This window comes from Pteropus medius, unplaced genomic scaffold (assembly GCF_902729225.1).
Source record: "Pteropus medius unplaced genomic scaffold, Ma_sr-lr_union100, whole genome shotgun sequence".
NCBI lineage: Eukaryota > Metazoa > Chordata > Mammalia > Chiroptera > Pteropodidae > Pteropus > Pteropus medius.
In genome coordinates this window covers 2,158,412-2,181,859 of record NW_024353517.1, presented here as the reverse complement: position 1 = coordinate 2,181,859, position 23,448 = coordinate 2,158,412, and the positions used below count along the sequence as shown (strand labels likewise).

Sequence of the window (23,448 nt, the reverse complement as noted above, 5' to 3'; positions counted from 1 at the left end):
TTCAGATTTACTCCACCCCAGACCTACTGAATTAGAATCCGATTTTAACAAGGTCCCCAGGTGATTTCTATGTACACTGAAGTTTTTTCCAAACTCGTGTTAGATTGCAACGCAGGCTACACATGAGAATCACCTTTGGGAGCTCTTAAAAAATGCTGGTGCCTCAGTTCCACCCTTGGAGATTCTGATTTAATTGGTATGAAGTGGAGCCATAGTATTTTTAAGTACAGCATACCTCGGAAATATTGTGGTTTATGTTCCACATCACCATAGTATTGCAATAAAGTGAGTCTTAATCTTTTTGCTGGTGGAGGGTATTGCCTTCAATTTATTTAAAAAAAAAAAAACGGAAAATCTGCAAAGCTAAGCATAATAAATGAGATATGCCCGTGCATGCTTCAAGAGCCCTCAATTGCAAGGCAACCTAACGTGCAGTAGCATAAGGAAGGGCATGGTGCTCGTTTCTTATTCTCTTCTTTACCAATCTTAGATTCATTTGCTGAGGCCCTGTAAAGCAGACTGACAAAAAATTACAAGGGAAAAACCAAGTTTATGAACATGCGCATAGTGCATACATGGGTGTACTCAGTGATGAGTAATCCAAAGGGGTGGTTAGAACTTGGGCATTTTAACAAAAGAACAACAAAGTTTTAGAAAAATGACAAGACAAATGGAAAGGACTTTGAGTTTCTACGGTAGCAAATTGTGGGAAGGTACTGTAGTAGGGAACTGATAGAAGATAAGGGCTAGTTAGTAAAGTTTGTTATCCAGATTCCTCTGGTGCCTTCTCTGGGCTCATAAGGGTTTCAGGTTGTCTCATGATTAACTTCTGTCCTTCCTGGTATAGAGGGGAGAGTGGGTACATCTTTACAAATTTATATCCTGCTTTCAGGCAAATAGGGGCAGGACACAGCCTCCTTTTGTATTGCTCCTCGGTTGCCTTCAGTTCAAAATAATCCATTTGACCAAGTGGCATATTTTGCTGATCTTCAGGAACCAAGATTGAGAATTGGTGTTCTAGACTAACTTTCAGAGTTATAACTGCCTCTGCCACAACTGAGGTGGTAGGTGTATTTATTCGTTTGTTTATTTTTATCTCTATTTATTTTCTGGGGTGGTAGATTTAAAAACATGGCCACGATAATTTGCAGCTCCTCATCCACAGTTGGAATCTGTTTCCCTATTGCTTGAAGCTGGGTTAGCCTTGTGACTTGCTTTGACCAGTAATAGCATATGGCAGAAGTAATGTGCAAAGTCCAGAGTCTGGGCCTCTAGAGCCTTGTAGTTCTAGCCTTTTGCCTATTGGAACACTCCCACTGCCATGGTAAAAGCCCCTGCTAGACTGTTGATTACTAAGAGACCATTTGGAGAGAGATGGCCAGCTGACAACCAGTACTAAGGCTTCAAATATGGGAGTGAGGGCATCTTATACTCCAGCTCCATCTGAGCAATCAAATGACTGGCTGCATGAGTGACCCCACTCAAGCTCCTCAGAAGAACTGCCCAGCTGAGGGCAACTAACTTACAGAACTATGAGAAAGGATAAATTATGGTTTTAGAGCAATTAAGATTTGGAGCAGTTTGTTATGCAATAATAAATAATGAGACAACTGGAGAAGCTGTTGCCAAACAGGATCTCCTGACCAGAGTATAAGTATGCTACCTCTACCATTATTTTCACTAGCAAAATTGATGCCTCATATCCTTCCTGGTCACCAAACTCAGTTCTCACATCAGTGTATTCTGCCAGTGTATCTGATTAGCGGACCCTGATCTCATCTGGAACCCTAACTATAAGGATACCTGGGAAATACAGTTTTTAGCTTTTTAGTCCTTGTAGCATATGAATGTACCCTAGGTAATAGGAATAGATGTTCAATGAGCCAAAACATAGTATTTCTATCCAACATGTTCTGTATGTCCAACTGTATTCCCAGTACATATATTCTTAATATACGTATCTGCATCTGAACTTAACTCTGGGTCCACCTTGTATAACATGTTCGTGGTATCCTGAGGCTTACACTTCTGTTCAGATTCTCAAGGTACGTATTTTTCTACGCAAAAGGTCTGGCTTTACTTCAAGTCCATATTCCCAACCTGGTGTGTGTGTATTTCTTTTCAAGCATTGTGCTTCAGAATCTTAAATGAGTCGATGAGCTGTAGAAGTAATCTTTCATTAGAACTGGGTGAGTACATATCCTGTAGTGTTAAGCTATTGGAGATATAAAGGAATCTCATCTTTCCTATTTCTTGGTCTAATAAAAAAATTGATACCAGAAACCAACAACACTGGTTACAATTTGTGATCTTTAATGGAAGCATATTCCCATCACTTTGTCACATTTTTCTTTTATTTTTTGGCCCAAAGTGGTGGTGTTACTTTATTTACTAGGCCTAGCTCCAAGTAATTTTGGGATAGTTAATAAAAAATCAAATGCAATTGCAAAGGATTAACATCTGACACTTTAAAGATGTTATCAGCTAGGCATGCCTTTGGCTATAAATATATTGTTTAAATAAATAAAGGTATTTAGCATAAGATGATTGGAAGCAGGTCCAATCTGGCTACTGTCTTTGCTCAGTGGCTCAGAAAATGTCAAGGTTAGTATCTGAATCCCTTGGCCTTCCTCTTGGCATTCAAGCTGACTGTCTCAGCTCTAGGCATTACATCCTTATTCAAGGCAAAAATAAGGGAGAGGGGTGCAACATCAGTGATATATCCATTTTTATCAGATTAGTAAAACCTTTCCAAGAGGCTTCTAAAAAATTCTTAAGTCTCTTTTTGTCAGACTCTGTAATATGGTTATAGAGGAGGCTGGAAAAGGGAAGATAATTATTAGCTCTGTAGACAAAGCAAGCAAAAGAAGAAATAGAAATAGATGTGGGGTTAGCTATTCAACAGTATTTGCTAAAGAATATTCATAAGACTGGTAACAGTTCAGAGCCTTTCAGAGCAACAGTTGCATTGTTTGAATAAGTATATCGCTTCCCAAAATGGATTTCTTTGAAAGGAGCAGCACTTATTTGGAAGTACAAATTCTGGATTATTATAAGTTTTAAGGCAAATTATCACCATCCTCACCATGTGATTTCTGAGAAGTTGAACTAGAGAGTGGACTCAAGAGTGCTGAAGAAAGAGCATTCTAAGCAAGTAGTAGTAGCTATACCATTTTTGAGTTTCATTTGTTTCCGGATGCCTACTAGTCACCACCTGGATGTCCAAGTTCTAAAAATAATCCTGTGTTAGAATTTACATATGGTAAAATATATAATTATTAAGTGTATAGCCCATGCATTCTGACAAATGTATACACTTGTGCAACCATCACCTAAAGATAATTTCCATCACTCTAGAAAGTTCCCTCTTGCCCCTTTCCAGCCAAGTCTCACCACTTCAGGCAACCACTATTGATTATTATCACCATAGAGTATTTTTGCCTGTTCTTCAGCTTCATATTTATAAGTGGAATCACACAATACCATAGTATGTACTCTTTTGTTTGATTCTTTTTGCTCAATAATGTCTTTGAGATTCATCTATGATGTGTGATCAGTAGTTTTTTGCTAAGTATTACTCCATTGTGTAAATATACCGCAGTTTATCCTTTCCCCTTTCATGGAAATTTAAGTTCCAATTTTTAGCTATTAGAATAGAGCTGCCTTGACCACAAGCATTTTAAACAGTACTGAAGAGGAAATTGTTCATCTCTCATCTTCCAGTTTCCTTTTTTGGTGCCTCTGATTTTCTTTGTCTTAGTGAATAGTACCACTTTCTTTTCAGTTATTCAAAATAAAACTAACAGTGTTCTTGACCCCTTCTAACAGGTAATTGACCTTTTCTTTATTAGGGGCTGGGCTTGGTGGTAGAGATACAAAGAATGTGGAAGTGATAATCTAGTTGTGGTACAGGCAATAATTGAGATAGGTATACGAGTATATACTAGATGCTTTAGGAGTACAAAGGAGACACCCAGCCTGGGGAAGTTAAGAAAGGCTTTCTGGAGGGGGAGATAACTTGAATTCCAAAGGGCACAAAAGTTACCAAAGGGAAAGATGTACCAGAACAAGGGAGTAGCACTGCCGAGTTTGAGAGGGTGCTTAGAAATTATGGGGTTTAAAGCAGGGAAATGATACTATGTGTTTAATAAAATTCGGAGGATGAATTGGATTAGGGTAATATTGGAAACAATGAGATCTGTTAGGAAATGGTAGACTATTCCAAGCCAGATGGGATGAGCTGAAGAGTTATATTGGAATTAGGGAGAGATTTTTGGCTCTGATAGAGTGTTTGAGGAGAAGTAATATGAGGAAAGAGGAAGAACATGTAACATATTAAAAAAAAAAAATTTGAAGTTAGGTAAGCTGTTGCTGTAATCCAGACATGAGGTAAGGGACTAGACTAGGAATGAAAAAAAATTTTTTTATTTGACAGAGTTGGTTTTTAATTGGACAGTAGAATAGAGAACTCAGATGACTTCAGGATTTTTAACCCAAGTGATTGAGAGAATTGTGGTCCCACTGAAAGAATGTAAAAGTCAGAAAATGGAGCTGTTCGTAGACGGGGATGGGTATTAAAGTAATGGGGAGCATAGCAAAGTGGAAAAACTTAATATATTATAGTTGGAAATACAAGACAAGAAAATTGAAGTTAGGACTAAAGAAATATATTTGGGTCATTTACATGCTTAGAAGTCATCCCGGCCACAGAAATGAAGTCTTTAACTCAACCACAGTGTTTCAGGGGGCTGGATTACAGAGGTGAGAAGGCCTGTCTGATTTCTGCTTTAAAGGAGCTGTGAGTCTAGGAAGATACTATATTTATAAAGTACAATGAGAACAAACTGGAAGGGGCCTCTACATTGTCTACCTAGGGGAAGTTACAGTTTTACAAATTAAAAAAAAAAAAGCTTCAGGAATTTATATGGGTTGAGTTTGAATGGAGAGTGTGTATAGGAACTATTGGATTCTTTAAGCAAATCTGTTACTAAGGGAAAGGAGAAAAGTGGAAGCCACCAGGAAAGTGAATTTGAAAAGCAGGGAATGCAGTCTTACAGGAGTTAGATGCTGACAGGTGTAATTAGTAGTGTCAGATGTTTTGAGGAGGTCAAGCTATAGGGACTCAAACAATTAAACCCTTTACAAAACATTTGGTGGTGTCCCCAAAACTGGTAGCGAAATGAATAGGGGGATTAGTGGGGGAATATCCATCAATTTATAATGGTCAGTTCTTATTCAGGGAAATAGTTATTTCAGTTTGGAGTGACTTCAAGGATAATACCTACATTTAAATGTTTGCTCTAGAAATTGACCAAATTTCAAACAAAATAACAGCCATACTGTGCTAATTCAAACTTACAACTTAGCATTCTCTAGCCTTTTTTCTTTTTCACATCCATTTTTCTTCACTTTGCTTTCTCATTAAAAAAATATATATATTTGTAATTATAGTTGACATACAATGTTATTATTAGTTTCAGGTATACAAAATAGTGATTAGACGTTTGCCTTACGAAGTGATCACCACAGTCAATAATATCATACGTAGTTATTATCGATATTATTGACTATATTTCCTATGCTGTATATTACATCCCTGTGACTAATTTTATCACTGGCAGTTGGTACTTCTTAATCTCATTCACCTTTTTCATCCATTCCCTCACTCTCCTAGAGTTCTTCAGCTTTTTACAGGACTGTAGACCTTGGAGGATGGATACACAGTAACAGCCCAAACAAGTCCCTCTAAAGTTACCATACTTTGTGTCTCCCCTTTTCCAGAAAGGCATAGTTCAGTTATTTGACTTTGAGTTCTACCTAGGAGTAGGAATCTTGTCTTTTTGGAGGCTGTTGAGATGGTGACGATACAGGCCAAGTGGGGAGGCGCAAGTGGCTGATGTTTGCAAGATGCCACTCTGTTTCTAATCTGTTGTTTTCTCCTATAGGTTTAACTTTTTTATTCAGCAAAAATGTGGATTCAGAAAAGCACCCAGGAAGGTTGAACCTCGAAGATCAGACACAGGAACAAGTGGTGAAGCATATAAGAGAAGTGCTTTAATTCCTCCTGTAGAAGAAACAGTTTTTTATCCTTCTCCCTATCCTATAAGGACTCTTGTAAAGCCTTTATTTTTTACTGTTGGGGTAAGAGCTCACATCACTAGGTGTTACCTACCTTGCTGCAGGTGTAGTGTTAAAGTACTATTTTACCTGTTTGGGCTTCCTTAAAGACAAGTAGAAGTGGCGGGGAGACAAAAGGATCTGGGTACGTGGGGTCATGAATGATTACAGGAGAACATAAATTTAATAATTGCTGTTAGAATCTGGTTCACTTATATAAGTACTAGAGAAGAAATTTATGGGCCTCTTATTTGGTATAATGTTTCAGGTGATAGCAAGTTGATATTTTGAATTTTCTTTGAAAATCTAGCTGTAAATAGGCCCCAAGGTACTGCGAAGTTAAGAAAATGGGAAACATGAAATGTGCTTTTCACCTAATAGGTTTCACTGTGCCATATGTTCCTTCTTTTGGTTTGTAAACAGCAATGAAAATGAAATATTATTCTTGAAACTATGTATAGATTTCTCTTAATTTTTTTTTTTCCGCAATATATTTTGTATAGTTTACAGGCTGTGCATTTGGATCAGCTGCTATTTGGCAATATGAATCACTGAAATCCAGAGTCCAGAGTTATTTTGATGGTATAAAAGCCGATTGGTTGGATAGCATAAGACCACAAAAGGAAGGAGACTTCAGAAAGGAGGTAAAGGGAAACATGCCTTTCTTTGTTCTAGTTCATAGTTCTTGAAGTCTGGTTATTTGCAAAGTGTTTTTAGTTAATGGCAGCATTAAATCAGTAGATGTGAAATCAGTACAGTTAATATTCTTCTTTATAGTCAAGTATTTATTAATGTTTTGTCTATCTGGCAGTGTTTTACTTGGCAGTGTCCCATGCAGTTTGTCCCTCTACACATGTGTATCAAGAATCACAAGGGATAGTTGTTAATGTTTTGAGGCCTCTCCCAGACCTACTAAAGTTTTTTTTTCTCTCTTAAAATTTAGAACTTTATTTTAGGTGCTGAGATTTTCATAAGCACTTGGTTCACAGAAGTCATTTCTTACAAAATAATGAAGATAGCTGTTTGTACAGAGACTCACATTGGGGCCACCAGAAAAGTACAAAGGACAGTGTAAGCATGGGAGAGGCCAGCGCTCTTGTGCCCAGAGTCCTTAAGGAGAAGCCAGTGCTCCTGGCTACTTCTCACCCCCTGCTACCTAACCTGGGAGAACAGCACCAAGGGCCTGGCGGAACCGTCCTGGGAAGGGACAGCAACCCCATCAGGCTGGTGAAGGCCCCATATGAACGGCTGAGTGGGAGGGTGATTGCTCAGGCTCCTGCAGAACAGGTCTTGCATCTAGCCCCTTTCCTCAAGTAGTCAGGGCAGAGTCTGAGCCCACCTGGCTCTGGAACCTTGATACACTCACAGTACAGTTTAGTAAAGCTCTTTGGGAATTGCCCTTCCTCTCTTTGCTCAGGCTACTGACCCTACCGCAGGCCTGGGTACTGGGGACACAGGCATGAGACCTGGCCCTAGGCAGGTGAGTGAGATAGGGATGGACCTGGATTACTCCAAGGCAGAAAGTACTGAGTACCTGAGGGGCCAGAGAAAGGTAAGGGAGACTTAGAGGTGGAAGAGCATTGTCATCTGGAGGGAGGAGGGTGGTCTGTGGAGATGGTAATGTCTGAGCTAAACTTTGAAGACTGTGTAGGGTCTGGACATGGCACATGAAGAGAAGGGCATGCCAGGAAGCAGACCTACTAAAGTTTAAGGGTCACTGTTTCACTTACATCTCTTTGTTGAGTTATTTTGATTCTTATTCCATAGTAGAATCACAGGGAGTTTTTCAAAATACTTAATTAAGCTTTAAAGGTAAGAGATACCATGTGGATTTTAAAAAGATTCTCAGTGATACGACGTTTACATCCCTCTGGTAAATACCCACTGTTGAGTGTTTCTAACTGCACTCAGGGAGTGTGGATGCAAGAAAGTAAAATATAGAGCTTTTCGAGCTTTTCATTACTTCATATGCAAATGGATGGCTCTGTTTTAATTATGTTTTTAAAAATATTGCCTTTTAGATAAAACAATTTTTTTTCACTTGACAATACTTATTGAGTACTGAGGCCAGAAGCTAATATGTGGATCCAGGTCTATTTTGTTTTTAAGTACCCTTTTTTTTTTTTTTTTTTAAATAGCACACTACCTCTCCAATTTGGAGAGAAGGTCAGTGTCCTCTTTAGTTTTTTCCTTCCTAGGAACTTAATCCTGGCCATCAAGAGCCTGAGAGGGCAGCCTTGGGTTTTCTTTTTCCTAAAGAAAGTTTCCTCTAAATAAAGAGGAGGATTCATTCCACCTTGTTTCCCCATAGACACTTATATAAGAAGCATGAGCCTTCCCTGATTTAGAGAGGTTTTATGTCAGAAGAACAATAAATGATAATACTTGTAGCTGAAAACTACAATAAGTAGCAGTGATTTTTATTCAGTACAATATGTTTGAGAAATAGTAAAACTGACCTATTCCATAATCCCAGATTCAGCACGTCTGCACTATAAAGTTTTATACAAATGGTTTTTTAGAATGATGAGAAATGAAACAAACCATAAACATAATCTTCACCCAAAAATGGATTTATTTATTATAAACAAATTATAGATTATAAAACATAAAATCTATACCCATTAAAGAAAATTGAAATAATACATAAGTATAACATGGGGAGTGAAAGTCCTGGAAAGCCCTACTACATGCTATATGTGGTGAGCGGGGACCTTCCCTCCCACTCACTGAAGTTTAGGAGACAGACAGAATCCTAATCTTTCAGAGATACACACTGAAATTTTTATGGATGCAATATGCTTAGGATTTGCTCTATAGTAATCAGTGAGCTGAGCTGGAGGGAAGGGAGAGAAAGGGGACTAGATGAAACAAAGTTGCCCATGTGTCAGTCCTCACTGAAGCTGGATGATAGGGGTTCATTATACTAGTCTCTTTACCTTTTCAAATCTGTTTGAAGTTTTCCATGATTAAAATTTTTAAATAAAAAACATTCTAACTATGAAATTGAATCACTTTGTATACAAATACAGAAAGAAATTCAAGGTTAAAAAAAGTTACCAAAGAAAACAATTTTAATAGAAAATACTCTCAGTTAAAATTTTAAAACTAGACTAGACCTTGGTGAATAATCACTTACTTGATACGATCTATGTCTAATAGCGGAGTAAGTGCTTTATGTTGTTGGAATTCCTCAGAAAAGTACTGCTAGGTATCCATTACTTATCTCCATTTTATAACCAGGAAACTGAAGTTTAGAAGTAATTTGAGATCACAGAGCTAATCAGTGGCTCTGCATAGAGATTGTAGGCTGTCTACTATAAAGCACCCGTGCTTTCTACTTTAACATATTTATTATATCTGTTGTTCACCAGTGGTTTTTATATGCAGAAAGCATTTTCCTTCTGGATTTTCATTTTCTTAGGCTGAAAGTATTTACTATGTGGTGCTATGCAATTTTCCTTCTGTTTCAGATTAACAAGTGGTGGAATAACCTAAGCGATGGCCAGCGGACTGTGACAGGTTTGTGTTAGCTTACACGTTTTAGCCATTCCAGGGAAGAGAAATCAAACCAAAAGGTACAGTATGTCACAGTCAATGGCTTTTGTACCATGTTCACCAGTGGTTTAGAACACATAGGGAGTCTCTGTACCTTCAGGCTAATATAACACTATAAAAAGTAGTGTGGCATAAAAGCATACATGATGCTCTGGGTCAGTTATTTTCTTATTTTGATCTATCTTTGTTGTAGAATCTTGGCTTGTGAAATAGGTTATGAGTAATTATTACTTCTATTAAAGAAACTGAAGGGGACATTAAGTACCTTCTTTATGTAGAATGCTTTATATATTCTCTCCCTACTCCACAGGGTTGCTTACAGGTTAGTTATTTCCATTTTTACAGACAAGGAAACTGGCTTTCAGAGAAGGAACTTTTCGAAGGTCACACAGCTAGTAAGTAGTAGAACTGAGTTTCAAAATCTAGGTCTGTCATTCTAAAGCCAATTTTCTCTTTACTTACCATGCTGTTTATGAAATCCTCTTTAAATGTAAGGAGCATGCCATGGATTTCATCATGATAATTTATTTTTGTTCTTTGTAAAGTTTTATGGAGAGACAAATCTGACTCTTCAGGGTAACACTTTTGTAATATCTTGTGGACTTAGTTATTCGAGAAATTTGGGGAAATGGATTTGAAAGTTCTTGAACAATCATGCAGATAGAAAAGAAACCTTCCTAAGGAAATAGCAAAATATTGCTTGTTCTCAAATATGGTTTGACTTAATGGTATGCTTAATTCTCTGGACCTACCTAAGTAGAGAAAAGGTGCTATCTTCATTCAAGATGTTTCCTCTATCTGAGAGGTCCAATTTTTCTGTTTCTTTTTTGAAACCTGATCCAGTCTTTAAGCTTATAGTTCAGACATTGCTTCCTACAGGAAGTGCATCCTTTTTCTGAATTCATTGTACCTTTTAATCATTTATAACACAGCTTGCCTTACATAATTATACATGTAGGATCCTTGAGGACAAGGATGAGATTTTCCATTTTGTTACGGCACTTAGCATACAGTACACAGTACAAGCACTCAGTCTGTTGAGTCAATGAATGTCGAAAGGGATCTTGAATCAAAAGATTGAGATTTTTCAGAGGTATATGCTGTACTGTAGAATTGATTAGTCGATGAAGTCTTAATATAACTTAAAGATAGCTCTATAATAGCACATCTGTTTCCATTAGGATTAATGGGTTTTGGGTTTTTGTTTTGAAAGTAAGCAAAATTAACAGCATTTCTTTAGAATAGCAAAGTTTTGATGTCCTTCTGTAGTTTCAGAGTTTCTCAAAATTAGTTGATTCCTGGTGTTCTTTGAATATGGTGAAGATATTATGCCATTTAACATTTGAGGAAACCTGGGATCAGAATTTAAAACTCTTCTCATGCCAGTAAATAGTTTATTCAAAGAAGTCGATATATAATTAAAACTCAGAATTTTTTTGCCAACCCTTCTTTTTAATTTTTAGGCAAATCGGTCATTTGGCATGAAGGACATAGCAGTTGAGAGAGACAAACATGATCTAACTAGTAACTTGAGTGTAAAGCACTTTGAACCACATAAATGTGAATGATCATGCTAAAGATCTTAAATATTTATTGTCAGATTATCTATGTGACTTTTAAAGGCTGAGGAAATGCTCTTTGAATCTGTTTTGTTGTGTTGCCTCAAGCTTCTCTTGGGGGGAGTAATTATTCTGGTAGCAATAATTCTAATTTCATATTTGTTAGTGATGCTTAATAATTAACTATACACTGAGATTCTCATGGTTAATAAATTTGTGCTTTAGTTATATCTCACCTCTTTTCAGAGGTGCCAGTTCTTACCTTACCTTACCTTAGCTCTCCCAGTTGCTTCCCCTTACCTTAGCTTTCCCAGTTGCTTCCTTAGGCTGGTCTTATGTGAGGATGGCTCAGCTCCTGGTTTTAATTGAAGATAAATTTATGGGGTGACAGATTCACTCTGTACTACTTACTCTTTTCCTTGGATTGTAGATGTTTTCTAAGTGTTAATTTTTGTTTCTTTTGATATTTTGAAAGAACTTGACAAGTCTTTAGCAAGCCACTGACAGAATTTCAAAGCTCTGTGAGACTAGTGTGCTGCTTTTGTTTTAGTATTTATACCTAGACAATGGCAGCATGAAAGCTCTAGTAGGTTAAAGATTTCTCACTATTATTCCAAACATTTCATGTAAAGATTCCCTAGCATCTGAATCGAATGGGCTTATTTGGATGGCAAGATTTTATATATGCAAGTTCATATAGCAAAATGTTTTATCCAAATGCATTTGATTTCTAAGCTTGAGATAGTCAGTGGTATCTCAGATTTATTTATATTTCTTTGATTCCTAGGTTTGGATAAGAACAGTTCATATCATAAGGGATACCTTTAATTTCTTGTGTTGTTTAGATAGAGTCAGTGGTGAAGTGAAAATCCTCCCTTTGAGCTGATATCAGGTTTGGAGTCCGTAATTTTTGGTTCTCTATCTCAACCTGTTCCTAAGAATCAGTTTTTCAAGATGTGCTAGAGAACTAGTCTTATCCTTTTCTTTCGGTTTTGTTTTGTTTGTTTTGTTTTTGGTCTTAGTCTTTATTGTTAAACAGAAATATCTCCCCAAACTTCACATTGCTCTGAAAAAAAGGTTTTTACAAGTTCACTTGGTATTTGAGGGATGAAGGTGGAGCATCAGTTTGCATCCTTCAAAGTGAAACTTGTTCCTGGTGCTTTTACAATTCAGCTAGTCCTATGTTCTATTGCCTTGATCTGCAAGGCTTTAAAGCCTGTACTGGAGGTCCCCAGGCAATGCCAAAGAGAGTACTTCTCCTACCTTTTCAGCTTTCAGGAATGCCTGTAAGGCACTTGCCAGATTTTCCTGTTAGCTCAATAGAATGCTGACTTTACTATATTGGGATTCAGGTAAAGCTGAGAGGGAAGAACCTGTCAAATTATTGTATCTGATCAAGGAGGGGCAGGGAAGGAGGTGGATGGGAAGAAAATCTCATGAAAACTGTGCCCCAGTTCCTCAACTAGTCCATATCTGCTGTCAGCTCCAAAGTTGAGGCACTGCTGCACCCGAGACCCTAACCCTCTGCACCTCTAGAGTCTGTTCTTTTTTTGTTGCTGTTCTGTTTCGTCCAGAATTAGTTTATTTTTTAGTTGCAATTTTCTCTCTCCTATACCTTTGAAAGGTTTTGACCTGTACCTCCTAGACTAAGGTTTCCTTTCCTATTGCTGACATTGCTGGTAAGGCAATGTTTCACTTGGTCTTCTAGTTAATCTTGACTTTTTAATCCATCATTTTTTCCTTTAACTTGGCTTCATAGTCTTCAGACAAGTTATTTCTGGGAAAGAAACTGATGATTGAGTGCCAGCTAGGCTTCAAGTACTGTGTTAGATACTTCACATACATATTCTTATTATTAATCCTAATTATAACAGCCCTATTAGTGGTATCCTCATTGTTCAGATGGAGTAACTGAGGCTCACAGAGGTTAAATAATTTGTCTGAGATCATAGATCTAGAAAGGGTAGAGATGGGAAATAAACTCACTTAGTTCAAACGATATGCTGCTGCTTATGTGTATAAAAGTGAGTGAATTAACACTCACTTTGTACTGTAGTTAACCACAACTAATTACCTGCCTGGTAAACCACACTATCTTCCCTCCATTCAGGGTATCTGGGCGCTGATTCATAGCCCAGATTGCAGCAGATTATCCCAAGGCAGCAGGCTGGAACTCAAGAGAAGAAAGGGAGTCCTTCATGACTACTTAGGGTAGTCTTTGTCATAAAATGAATAAATGTCTATGGTAACACATTAGGTAATATTAAAGAATATATAAAGACTACATAAAGCGAAAAATAAATTTCTCCTTGTAGACTTCCACTTCTGTAGCTCCTGTCTACATAATAGTCATTGCCTTTTTAGTTCCCTGTGTATTCTTCCAAAGCATCTATTTATATGTAGTCATTTATATCTATCTATGGTTTAAACACAAATGGTAGCATGCAATACATATTCCTTGGCACTTTGATTTTTTTTTTTCACTTAATATTTTAAAGGACATTTCATATGAATACAAGTAGATCTATTGCATTATTTTTTATATTGAAGTATAACACAAGTAGAAGAATGTACACATCAGATGTACAACTAATTTTTACTGAGTACACGCACATCACTAGCACTCAGATCAAGAAATAGAAATAACCAGCACCTCAGGCTCATTCTTTTTAATGGAATTGTAGTAGTCCATGCAAGTGAATACCATGTTACCAAGTCTTCTGTTAATAGATATTTGGTTTGTTTTTTATCTTGATTCGGTAATTAATACTGCAGTGAATAACTTTATATATATAGGTCTTTGCACCCATATGCATTTATATTTTTAGGATAAATGATAGGAAATAGAGTTGCTGGGTCAAAGAGTATGTACATTTAAAATTTTGTGTACTGTCAGGTTGTCTTAAAAGAAGTTGTATACCAATTTAAACATCCTCTAACAACGTAGAGAGTTTAAATCTTATTGATTTCTAAATGTTGCTCACAGGGGAGGTTAGATATTCTCACCTGCAAGAAGGGTGCAGAGAAATAGTAACCCCTTTTTGTGGTTAGTGATTATTGTGAAGATCTTTGCCTCCTTTGTTACGACTATGCCCCATTCTTTCCATCTGCCCATGATAGTTATGAACTATACATCCCAGTAGGAAGATGGAAGATGGGTAGTCTCTGGACTTCTTCGATTCCAGGAAGCTGTGGGACCAGTCCTTAGTTTTGTGGATACTGCTCTGGAAGAGAAATTGTAGCCACCGTGTGAGGCTGACAGTATGATCCCTGTGTATGGCCTTGGTTCCCAGGGAAGCCGAGATAGGGACCACTTGAATTCAGTTCTTTGGCTGCCATTGGATGTGTATGCTTGTCAGTATCAGGACTGACAAGGTCTAGCTTCCTTTAGATAGAGGACCTGTGAAAGAGTGAAGTGGCCCACCTCAGAAATAGGGAATCCTGAAAGCTACTAGACTCTAAGTGAGATGAGTCCTTTTTTAGGAAGAGAGAAAAAGAGGTTGTACCACCTTTCTTGGGCTAAGGTGGAAGGTAGATTGAGGTCATTGAACCAAACAGTGCTTCCCAAATCAATGTATCTTTTTTTAAAAAAAAAATCAAGATATAATTCACTTATAAAATTCACCATGTAAAAGTATACAGTTGAGTGGTTTTTATTATACTCACAAGGTTGTGCCACTGTCGTCATCATCTAGTCCCAGAACATTTTCATTATCTCGCAGAAACCCTGTGTGTGTTAGCAGTCACTCCCCACTCCTTCCCTTAGCCTTAGGTAACCACTAACCTATTTTCTTTGTCTATGGATTTGCCAGTTCTGGACATTTCGTATAAATGGAATCACATTAAATGTGGCCTTTTGTGTCTGCTTCTTTCACTTAGTGTAATGTTTTCAAGATTCATCCGTGTTTTGGCATGTGTCAGTACTTCAGTTCTTTTGATGGCTGAATAGTATTCCATTATGTGAATATATCACATTTTGTTTTTCCATTCATCCGTTGATGAATATTTGAGTTATTTCCACTTTTTGGCTGTATTATATAATGCTGCTATGGACTTTCATGTGGATGTAAATTTTCATTTCTCTTGCTAATATACCTAGGAGTGGAATTGTTGGGTCATGTATTTTTAAACTTTTTAAAACTTGTGGTAAAAAAAACACATAAAATGTACCAGCTTAATCATTTTTAAGTATACAGTTCAGCAATGTTAAGTATATTCACATTGTCATGAAACATTTCCAGAATCTTTGTTTTGTACAGCTGAAACTCTGTACTCATTACACAACAGTTTTCCTTTTTCTCCCTCTGCTCGGCCCGTGGTAACCAGCATGCCACTTTCAGTTTTTTATAAATTTGACTACTGTAGATACCTCATCTGAGTGGAATCATACAGTGCTTGTCTTTTTTGTCTGGCTTACTTCACTTAGCTTAATGTCCTCAAGATTCATCCATGTTGTAGCATGTGACAAGATTTCCTTTTTAAGGCTGAATAATTTATTCCATTATATGTATATACACCACATTTTATTTATCCACTCATTGATGGACCTTTGGGTTGCTTCTACTTCTTGGCTATTGTGAGTAATGCTGCTGTGAACATGGATGGGCAAATAGCTTTTATTTCTTTTGGATATAAACCCAGAAGTGAGACTGCTAGATTATGTGATGGTTCTGTTCTTAATTAATTAATTTTTTTTATTTTGGTGACATGAGTTAACGAAATCCAGTAAGTTTCAGGTGCACAATTCAATAGTAAGGCATGCGTGCGCGCGTGCGCGCACACACACATTGCATTGTGTGTTCACCACTCTATTTTCAATTTTTTGAGGAAACTTCACACCGTCTTCCATAGCTGTTGCACCATTTTACAATCCCACCAATAGTACACAAGGGTTCTAATTTCTACACATCCTTGACTACATTTGTTATTTTCTCTCTCTTTTTTTTTTTTATAGTAACTATCCTCATGGGTGTGAGGTGTGACACATTATTGTGGTTTTGATTTGTATTTCTCTGCTGATAGCGATGTTGCATATCTTTTCATAACGCTTATTGGCCGTTTGAATATCATCTTTGGATAAATGTCTGTTGAAGTCCTTTGCCCATTTTAATCAGGTTTTTTGACTTTTTTGTTGTTGACTTGTAGGAGTTCTTTATGTATTTTAGACATTAACTCCTTATCAGATAAAATGATTTGCAAATATTTTCTCACATTCTGTAGACTGCTTTTTCATTTTGTTAATTTGCACAAGTTTTTAAGTTTGATGTTCCATTTGTCTCTTTTTGCTTTTGTTGCCTATGCTGTTGGGGTCATATCCAAGAAGTCATTGCCAGATTCAGTGTTATGAGGGTTTTCCCTTTTTTCCAGTGAGTTTTATAGGTTTTGGTCTTAATTCAGATCTTTAATCCATTTTTAATTAATTTTTGTATATGGTCTAAGATAAAAGGCCAAGTTCATTATTTTGCATGTAGTATCCAATTTTTCCTGTATTCTTTTTGAGGAACTGTCAACTGTGTTTAAAAGTGGTTGCACCATTTTACATTTCTTCAAGCAATATGTGAAGATTCCGTTTGTTATTGCCCTTTTTCTCTCTAATGTATCAGCAACTACAATTATTTTTTATAGCCTTTTTATTGAGGTAAAATATACATAACAACATTTATCATTTTAGCCATTAAGTTCAGTGGCAGTAACTATATTCACAGTGTTGTGCAACACTCACCACCATCTATTTCCAGAAATTTTTCATCATCCCAAACAGAAACACTGTACCCATTAAATAACTTGCCATTTTTTCATCTTTATAGCCCGTGTTCTACTTTGTTTCTATCTGTTGATGGGCATTTGAATTGTTTCCACATTTTGGCTCTTCTGAATAATGCTGCTGTGAATATTTGCGTGCAAGTCTCTGTTTTGAGTCCCTGCTTTCAATTCTTTGGTGTAAATATTTAGAAATGGAATTGCTGGATCATATGATAATTCTGTGTTTAAGTTTTTGTTTGTTTGTTTTTATGTTTAACTTTTTGAGGAGCTGTGGAACTGTTTTCCACAGTGGCTGCACCGTTTTACAATCCCACCACCAATGTACAAGAGTTCCAATTTCCATATCCTAGCCCAGTGCTTTTCTTTCTTTCTCTCTCTCTCTCTTTCTCTTCTTGATAGTAGCCATCCTAATGTGTGTAAGGTGATATCTTGTGTTTTTTTCTGTTTCCCTAATGACTAGTTATGCTGAGCATCTTTTCAGGTGCAATTGTTCATTTATTCTTATTGGGAGAAATAGCTATTTATTTAAATCTTTTGCTTATGAATTGTCTCTTTGTTGAGTTGTTTAAGAGTTCTTTATATATTTTGGATACTAGACCTTTATTAGATATATGGTTTGCAAATATTTCTTCCTGTTCTTTGGGTCGCCTTATCACTTTATTAATAGTATTCTTTGAAGCATTAATGTTTTTAATTTTGATGAGGTCCATTTTAACTATTTTTTATTTATTACATGTGTTTAGGTGTTATATCAAGGAAACTGTGGCCTAATCCAAGGTCACAGAAACTTACACCTGTTTTGTTCTAAGAATTTTAAAGTTTTAGCTCTTACATTTAGATCTTTGATTTGTTTTGAGTTAATATTTGTATTCTTTATGAAGTAGTGGTCCAGATTTATCCTTTTACTTATGGGCAGCTACTTGTCTCATTACCATTTGTTGAAATGACTAGTCTTACTCCGTTGAATTGTCTTGGGTCCGCCGTAAAAAGCCAATGGACCAAAGATGTATGGATGAACTCTGGACTCCCAGTTCTATTTCATTGATCTGTATGTCTATTCTTATGCCATACTTTCTTGATTATTATAGCTTTGTGTTGTAAGTTTTCAAACTGGGAATTGTGAATCTTCCAATTTCATTAATATGGAATATTACATTAATTGATTATCATATGTTCAACCGATCTTGCAATCCTGGGATAAATTTCACTTGGTCGTGATTTATAATCCTTTTTATATGCTGCTGGATTTGGTTTGCTAGTATTTTCTTGAGGATTTTTCCATCCAAATTCATAAGGGATATTAATAGTTTTCTTGTGATGCCTGTCTGTTCATGATATCAAGGTAATGCTGGCTTCATAGAATGAGTTGGGAACTGTTCTTAGCACTTCTGTTTTCCGGAAAGTGTTTGGAAGGGATTGATGTTAATTCTTTATGTTTGCTAGAATTCAACAGTTACAGTAAGTTGAATAGTGTCTCTACAAATTCATGCCCACCCAGAAACTTTCTTTGATTGTTATCTTATTTGGAATAGGGTCTTTGTAGATGTAACTAGCTACAGTGAGATCATATGGATTAAGGTGGGCCCTAAATCCAGTGATTTGTGTCCTTATAACAAGAGAAGAGGACAAAAAGAGACATGTAGAAAAGACCAGGTGAAGAGATGGAGGCAGAGATTGGAATGATATAACTACAAGCCAAGCAACGCCAAAAAAATTTATATGAGCCACCAGAAGTTAAGAAAATGGAAAAAAGGAGTCTTCCACAGAGTCTTCAGAAGGAAACATGGCCCAACCAACAACTTGATTTCAGACTTCTCAGCTCCAGAACTATAAGAGAATACATTTCTGTTGTTAGAGGTCATCGAGTTTGTGGTAATTTATTACAGCAGCCCTAGGAAAGTAATATATCAGTAAAGCCATCTGGTCCTGGACTTTTCTTTGTGGGAAGTTTTTTGAATTATTAATTTAATCTCTTCTTGTACACCATTCAGATTTTCTGTTCTTGAGTCAGTTTCAGTAATTTGTGTCTTTCTAGGAATTTGTAGATTTCATCTGTTTAGGTAGACAGTTGCTCATGGTAGTCTCTTATAATCCTTTCTGTTTCTATAGTCGGTAGTAACATTACTGATTTCATTACTAATTTTAGTAATTTGAGTTGTTTTCTTTTTTTTTTTAATCAGTCTAACGGTTTTTCAATTTTGTTGATCATTTCAAAGAACCAGCTTTTGGTTTTATTTTTCTCTATTTTTCTATTCTCTAATTCATTTATCCAAACTTGTAATTATGTACTTCTTTCTGCTTGCTTTGGATTTAGTTTGCTCTTCTTTTTCTAATTTTTTAAAGTAGAAGTTTGGGTTATTGATTTGAGGTCTGTATTCTTTTTTATTGTGGGCATTCACAGAACTGCTTTTGCTGTATTTTATGTTTTAGTATTGTCTTAGCTTGGGCTTGGTGGCTTGAACAATAAATTTATTTTCTCACAATTCTGGAAGCTAGAAGTCCAAGGTCAAGGTGTCAGCATAGTCGGTTTCTGGTGAGAGCTCTCTTCTTTGCTTGTAGATTGCCACCTTTTTGCTGCATCTTCATATAGTAGGGAGAAGAGAGCAAGAGCAAGCTCTCTGGTATCTCAATTATAAGGACACTAATCCCATTGTGAGGGGCCCACCCTCATGACCTCATCTATATCTAATTACTTCCCAAAGACCCCATTCCCAGATCACCTTAAGGATTAGGGTTTCAATATATGAATCTTATGGGGACGGACAAAATTTAGTTCATAGCAGATATATCTGTGTTTTTATTTATCTTAAAGTACTTTGTAATTTCCCTTGTGATTTACTTTGATCCATTTGTTATTTAGGAATGTGTTAATTTCTACATATTTATGAATTTTCCAAATGTATTATTGATTTGTAATTTCATTCCACTGTGGTCAGAGAACCTACTTTGTGTAATTTCAATGTTGTAAAATTTTTGAAATGTGTTTTGTGACTGAACATTGGCCTATTCTGGATAATGTTTCACATGTACTTGAGAAGAATGTATATTCTCTTGTTGAGTATTCTATAGATGTCTGTTAGGTCTAGTTGGTTTGTAGTGTTCTATTTTTTTTTTTGCTGATCATCTATTATTGCAAATGAGGTATTGAAGTCTCCAACTTTATTGCTGAACTGTTTATTTCTCCCTTCAGTTCTGTCAGTTTTTTTCTTCATGTATTTTGGAATTCTGTTAGCATACATGTTTGTAATTGTTATATCTTCTTGATAGATATCAAGAAGATGTTATATGTTCTTGACCCTTTTATCATTATATAATGTCCTTGTCTCTAGTAACAAAAATTGTCTTAAAGCCTGTTTGTCTTATTATGCTTTGGCCTTCTAGATCCTAAATCTCTTATTTGCCCCCAATATTATCTAGCACTTCAGGCAGCTGCAAACTTAAAACACTTGCCTATAATTGTATTTGACAAACACCCACTGGGAAAAGGGGTTTTGGACTTGTGCTCCCAGTCAGGTCAAATATAGATAGTTGCCTTGCAAGTGGGTGGGGTGCTCCAGGGAATTATTATCATATAGGTCATATAATAACATTTTTTTGGGAATGAGGCTTTGAAAGCGTTCCAGCTTCATTCTGTTGACTCTGGTGGTTGCTAGGCTGCACTGGGAATGTGGATTGTTTTCATGGCTAACTTATAGTTGGAAAGTGAGGGATGGGACTGGGTCAAGTAAAAATGCCTCAAACTCATTGTTTATTTCAGGATTCAGCCATTTTTTAAAAATAAATTCTGGGTTGCTACAAGCCTTTGGCTAGTCTCCAGAGTTATGAAAAAGTTGAATTTGATAATTTTTGCCAATTTTTTCACTTTTTATGAAGGAGAAAAAATTTTAGAGGTCCTTCATCATTCTCACTGATGTAATCCAGTACATCACTTATGGTAAAGGTTAGCACTGAGGCAGCAGCAGCAACTTTCCCAAATCAGTACCACCAAGTTTGTCTAAGAAGTTACTGAGTCAGGAGGAGGCAAATAACACTCCTAAATGGAGATACAAGCAGAGACCTTTAGCAGTTCTACTTTTCAAAGGAGGAGAAGGAGGAAGAAACCATTATTCTTTGAGCATCTGCATACTAAGTGCTTATTTAACTCTCATGACAACCTTCATGAGGTGTAGGAGTATAATCCTCATTTTATAAATGAGAAAACTGAAGTGAAGGCGATGAAATGCCACAGACCACAAAGCTACGAAGTGGCATACCTAGGATTCAGACCTGAAAAGCCTTTTCCACCATATTTTTCATTTATTGGCTTGTCACTGTGTGACCACTACATTTAATTATGCTTTTCCATTTAACCACCATTTAACTCTTTAAGGTAGATTTTATTACCTCCATTTTACAGAAGAAGAAACTAAGGCTGAGAGGTTAGGCCTCTTGCCCAGGTTATAGTATAAGTAGGACAGAATCCGTTCTGCTGTATTCCTTCACTCCTACCTTTAGACACAGTGCAGCGCTGCCTCAGCAGGCTTAGGATTACCACACATCTTCTGCTCACCTGCTTCTGGGTACCAGCCTATGCTATTTCCCAGATAAGGAGCCTTTTGTCTTGTGTCTGAAGTCCTAGAGTGACCAAGGTCAAAGGAAATCCTCTTGGCTACCCCAAAAGTCCTACTAGATAAGGAATTTTGGCTTGCCACTGATATTGGTTCTTTGAAAACTTGTACCTCTTAGAGCCTCAATTTTCTCATATCTATAATTGGCCTTCAAAATGGGATATACAAGGGAAAAGATGCCTGTGTTTTATTTTTCTCATTTCTTTTTAATTTGTGTTTTACAATGAATTAAAGTGGTTTGTATACATAATTAGGGTATGTTTGTTCGATTGTTTACCAATAGGATGGATGCCTGATCATAGTCCACTGGTCTATAAAGTGAGGGGTTTGGACTACAGTGTGTTCCAGTGTTGTGAAGAAGTAAAATATGGATCTGAGTGAAGGAAGTTAGTTCTCAGAGCATTTGCAACTTTTCAGGAATCCTCTGACTTCATCAACCCATGACAGTTTTGATAATTAAAAACACTGATTTCACTTACTTTTCTTAGCTCACTTTTTATCTCCAAGTTTATAATACTCTTGTATAATTATGGTAGAAAATCTTATTCAGGTGGACTTTTGATCAGACTTTCTTTGCTCTTATTTTTAACCTCCTTAATTATATTTATTTCGTAGGTATCATAGCTGCAAATGTTTTTGTATTCTGTTTATGGAGAGTACCTTCTCTACAGCGGACAATGATCAGATATTTCACATCCAACCCAGCATCAAGTAAGTCTAACTTGTGTGATTTTATTTTGAAGTAGAATATGAAAGAAATATGCTTTATTTTCATTGAAATGCCATAAAAAGGATGAGTTCTTGTCAACAATTATAAGCAAAGGAATTAAAGAGGGGGGAAAAAAAAAATCAGGGGATAGGCTGTAATCTCTTTGAGAACAGCGACCTTTAGACACAGTGCAGCGCTGCCTCAGGATTACTCTTTTATTGCTGTGTCCCAGGTACATACTATGTACCTTACACAGTATAGATATCCAGATATTTTTTAATGACTTAAGATTCCTATCACTAAAAGTTTACTCTTTGAGGAGACTGTTATATACAACTTCATATCTGTAATTGAATTATTTACGAATTCTTTTTTCTAAGTAACTTGCTATAAGGACAAGTTGCTTTCATTGAACCGAGAACTTTTATTGGTTGCTTACCAAGTAAAAAAGAGATTTAAGGTAGCTTTTTACCACTTTGAAAAATGCTGTCTTAAACCAACTTACTTAAGCATTTAACTAGCTGTTTTTGTTTCCCATGTTTGATTTGTTTCATACTAATGAAAAAAAATCTAAAATAGACAATTTTTACTGGCTGTGTGTTCCACAATTACCAGACTGTGTTTTTCTTTCTCTTGTAGAGGTCCTTTGTTCTCCAATGTTGCTGTCAACATTCAGTCATTTCTCCTTGTTTCACATGGCAGCTAATATGTATGTTTTGTGGAGCTTCTCCTCGAGCATAGTGAACATTCTGGGTCAAGAGCAGTTCATGGCAATGTACTTATCTGCAGGTGATAAGCTTTAATCTTGGGGCCTTTCAGAATATAAGCACTCTCATCTGTCTGGAGAAGGGACAAAGGGAATGATTATAGCCATATTCTACATACAGTAAGTGTTCAGTAAATGTTTATTTCTCAGATGTACGTAGAGAAGACTATCAGACTAGTGGGGCTATTGTCTTCTCTGTTTCTCATTTTGTGGATTTCCTCTTAACGTGAATTATTTACTGTTTAGTTTTAAATTAGCCCGGTAGACAGGAGTTAAAGTTTAGTGTAGGACTTAAGTGTGTCCTCTTTATCTCACTAGGCCTTGATTTCTTTAGCCTCAGGCTCACTATTTTACAGATAAGTGGTTCCC

General features: G+C 36.5%; 1 protein-coding gene across 4 annotated transcripts in view; it reads left to right on the top strand.

The window, feature by feature from the left end:
• Positions 1-23,448, top strand: part of PARL (presenilin associated rhomboid like) — a 42,684-nt gene that overhangs the window by 4,336 nt on the left and 14,900 nt on the right. For 2 of the 4 annotated variants that reach the window (XM_039850546.1, XM_039850545.1), the window contains exons 2-6: positions 5,946-6,141; positions 6,621-6,761; positions 9,591-9,639; positions 22,220-22,315; positions 22,953-23,102. In XM_039850546.1, coding sequence (XP_039706480.1) covers positions 5,946-6,141; positions 6,621-6,761; positions 9,591-9,639; positions 22,220-22,315; positions 22,953-23,102 — 632 coding nt within the window. The remainder of the gene's footprint in view (positions 1-5,945; positions 6,142-6,620; positions 6,762-9,590; positions 9,640-22,219; positions 22,316-22,952; positions 23,103-23,448) is intronic. The other 2 variants (XM_039850548.1, XM_039850547.1) reach the window with 1 other exon arrangement.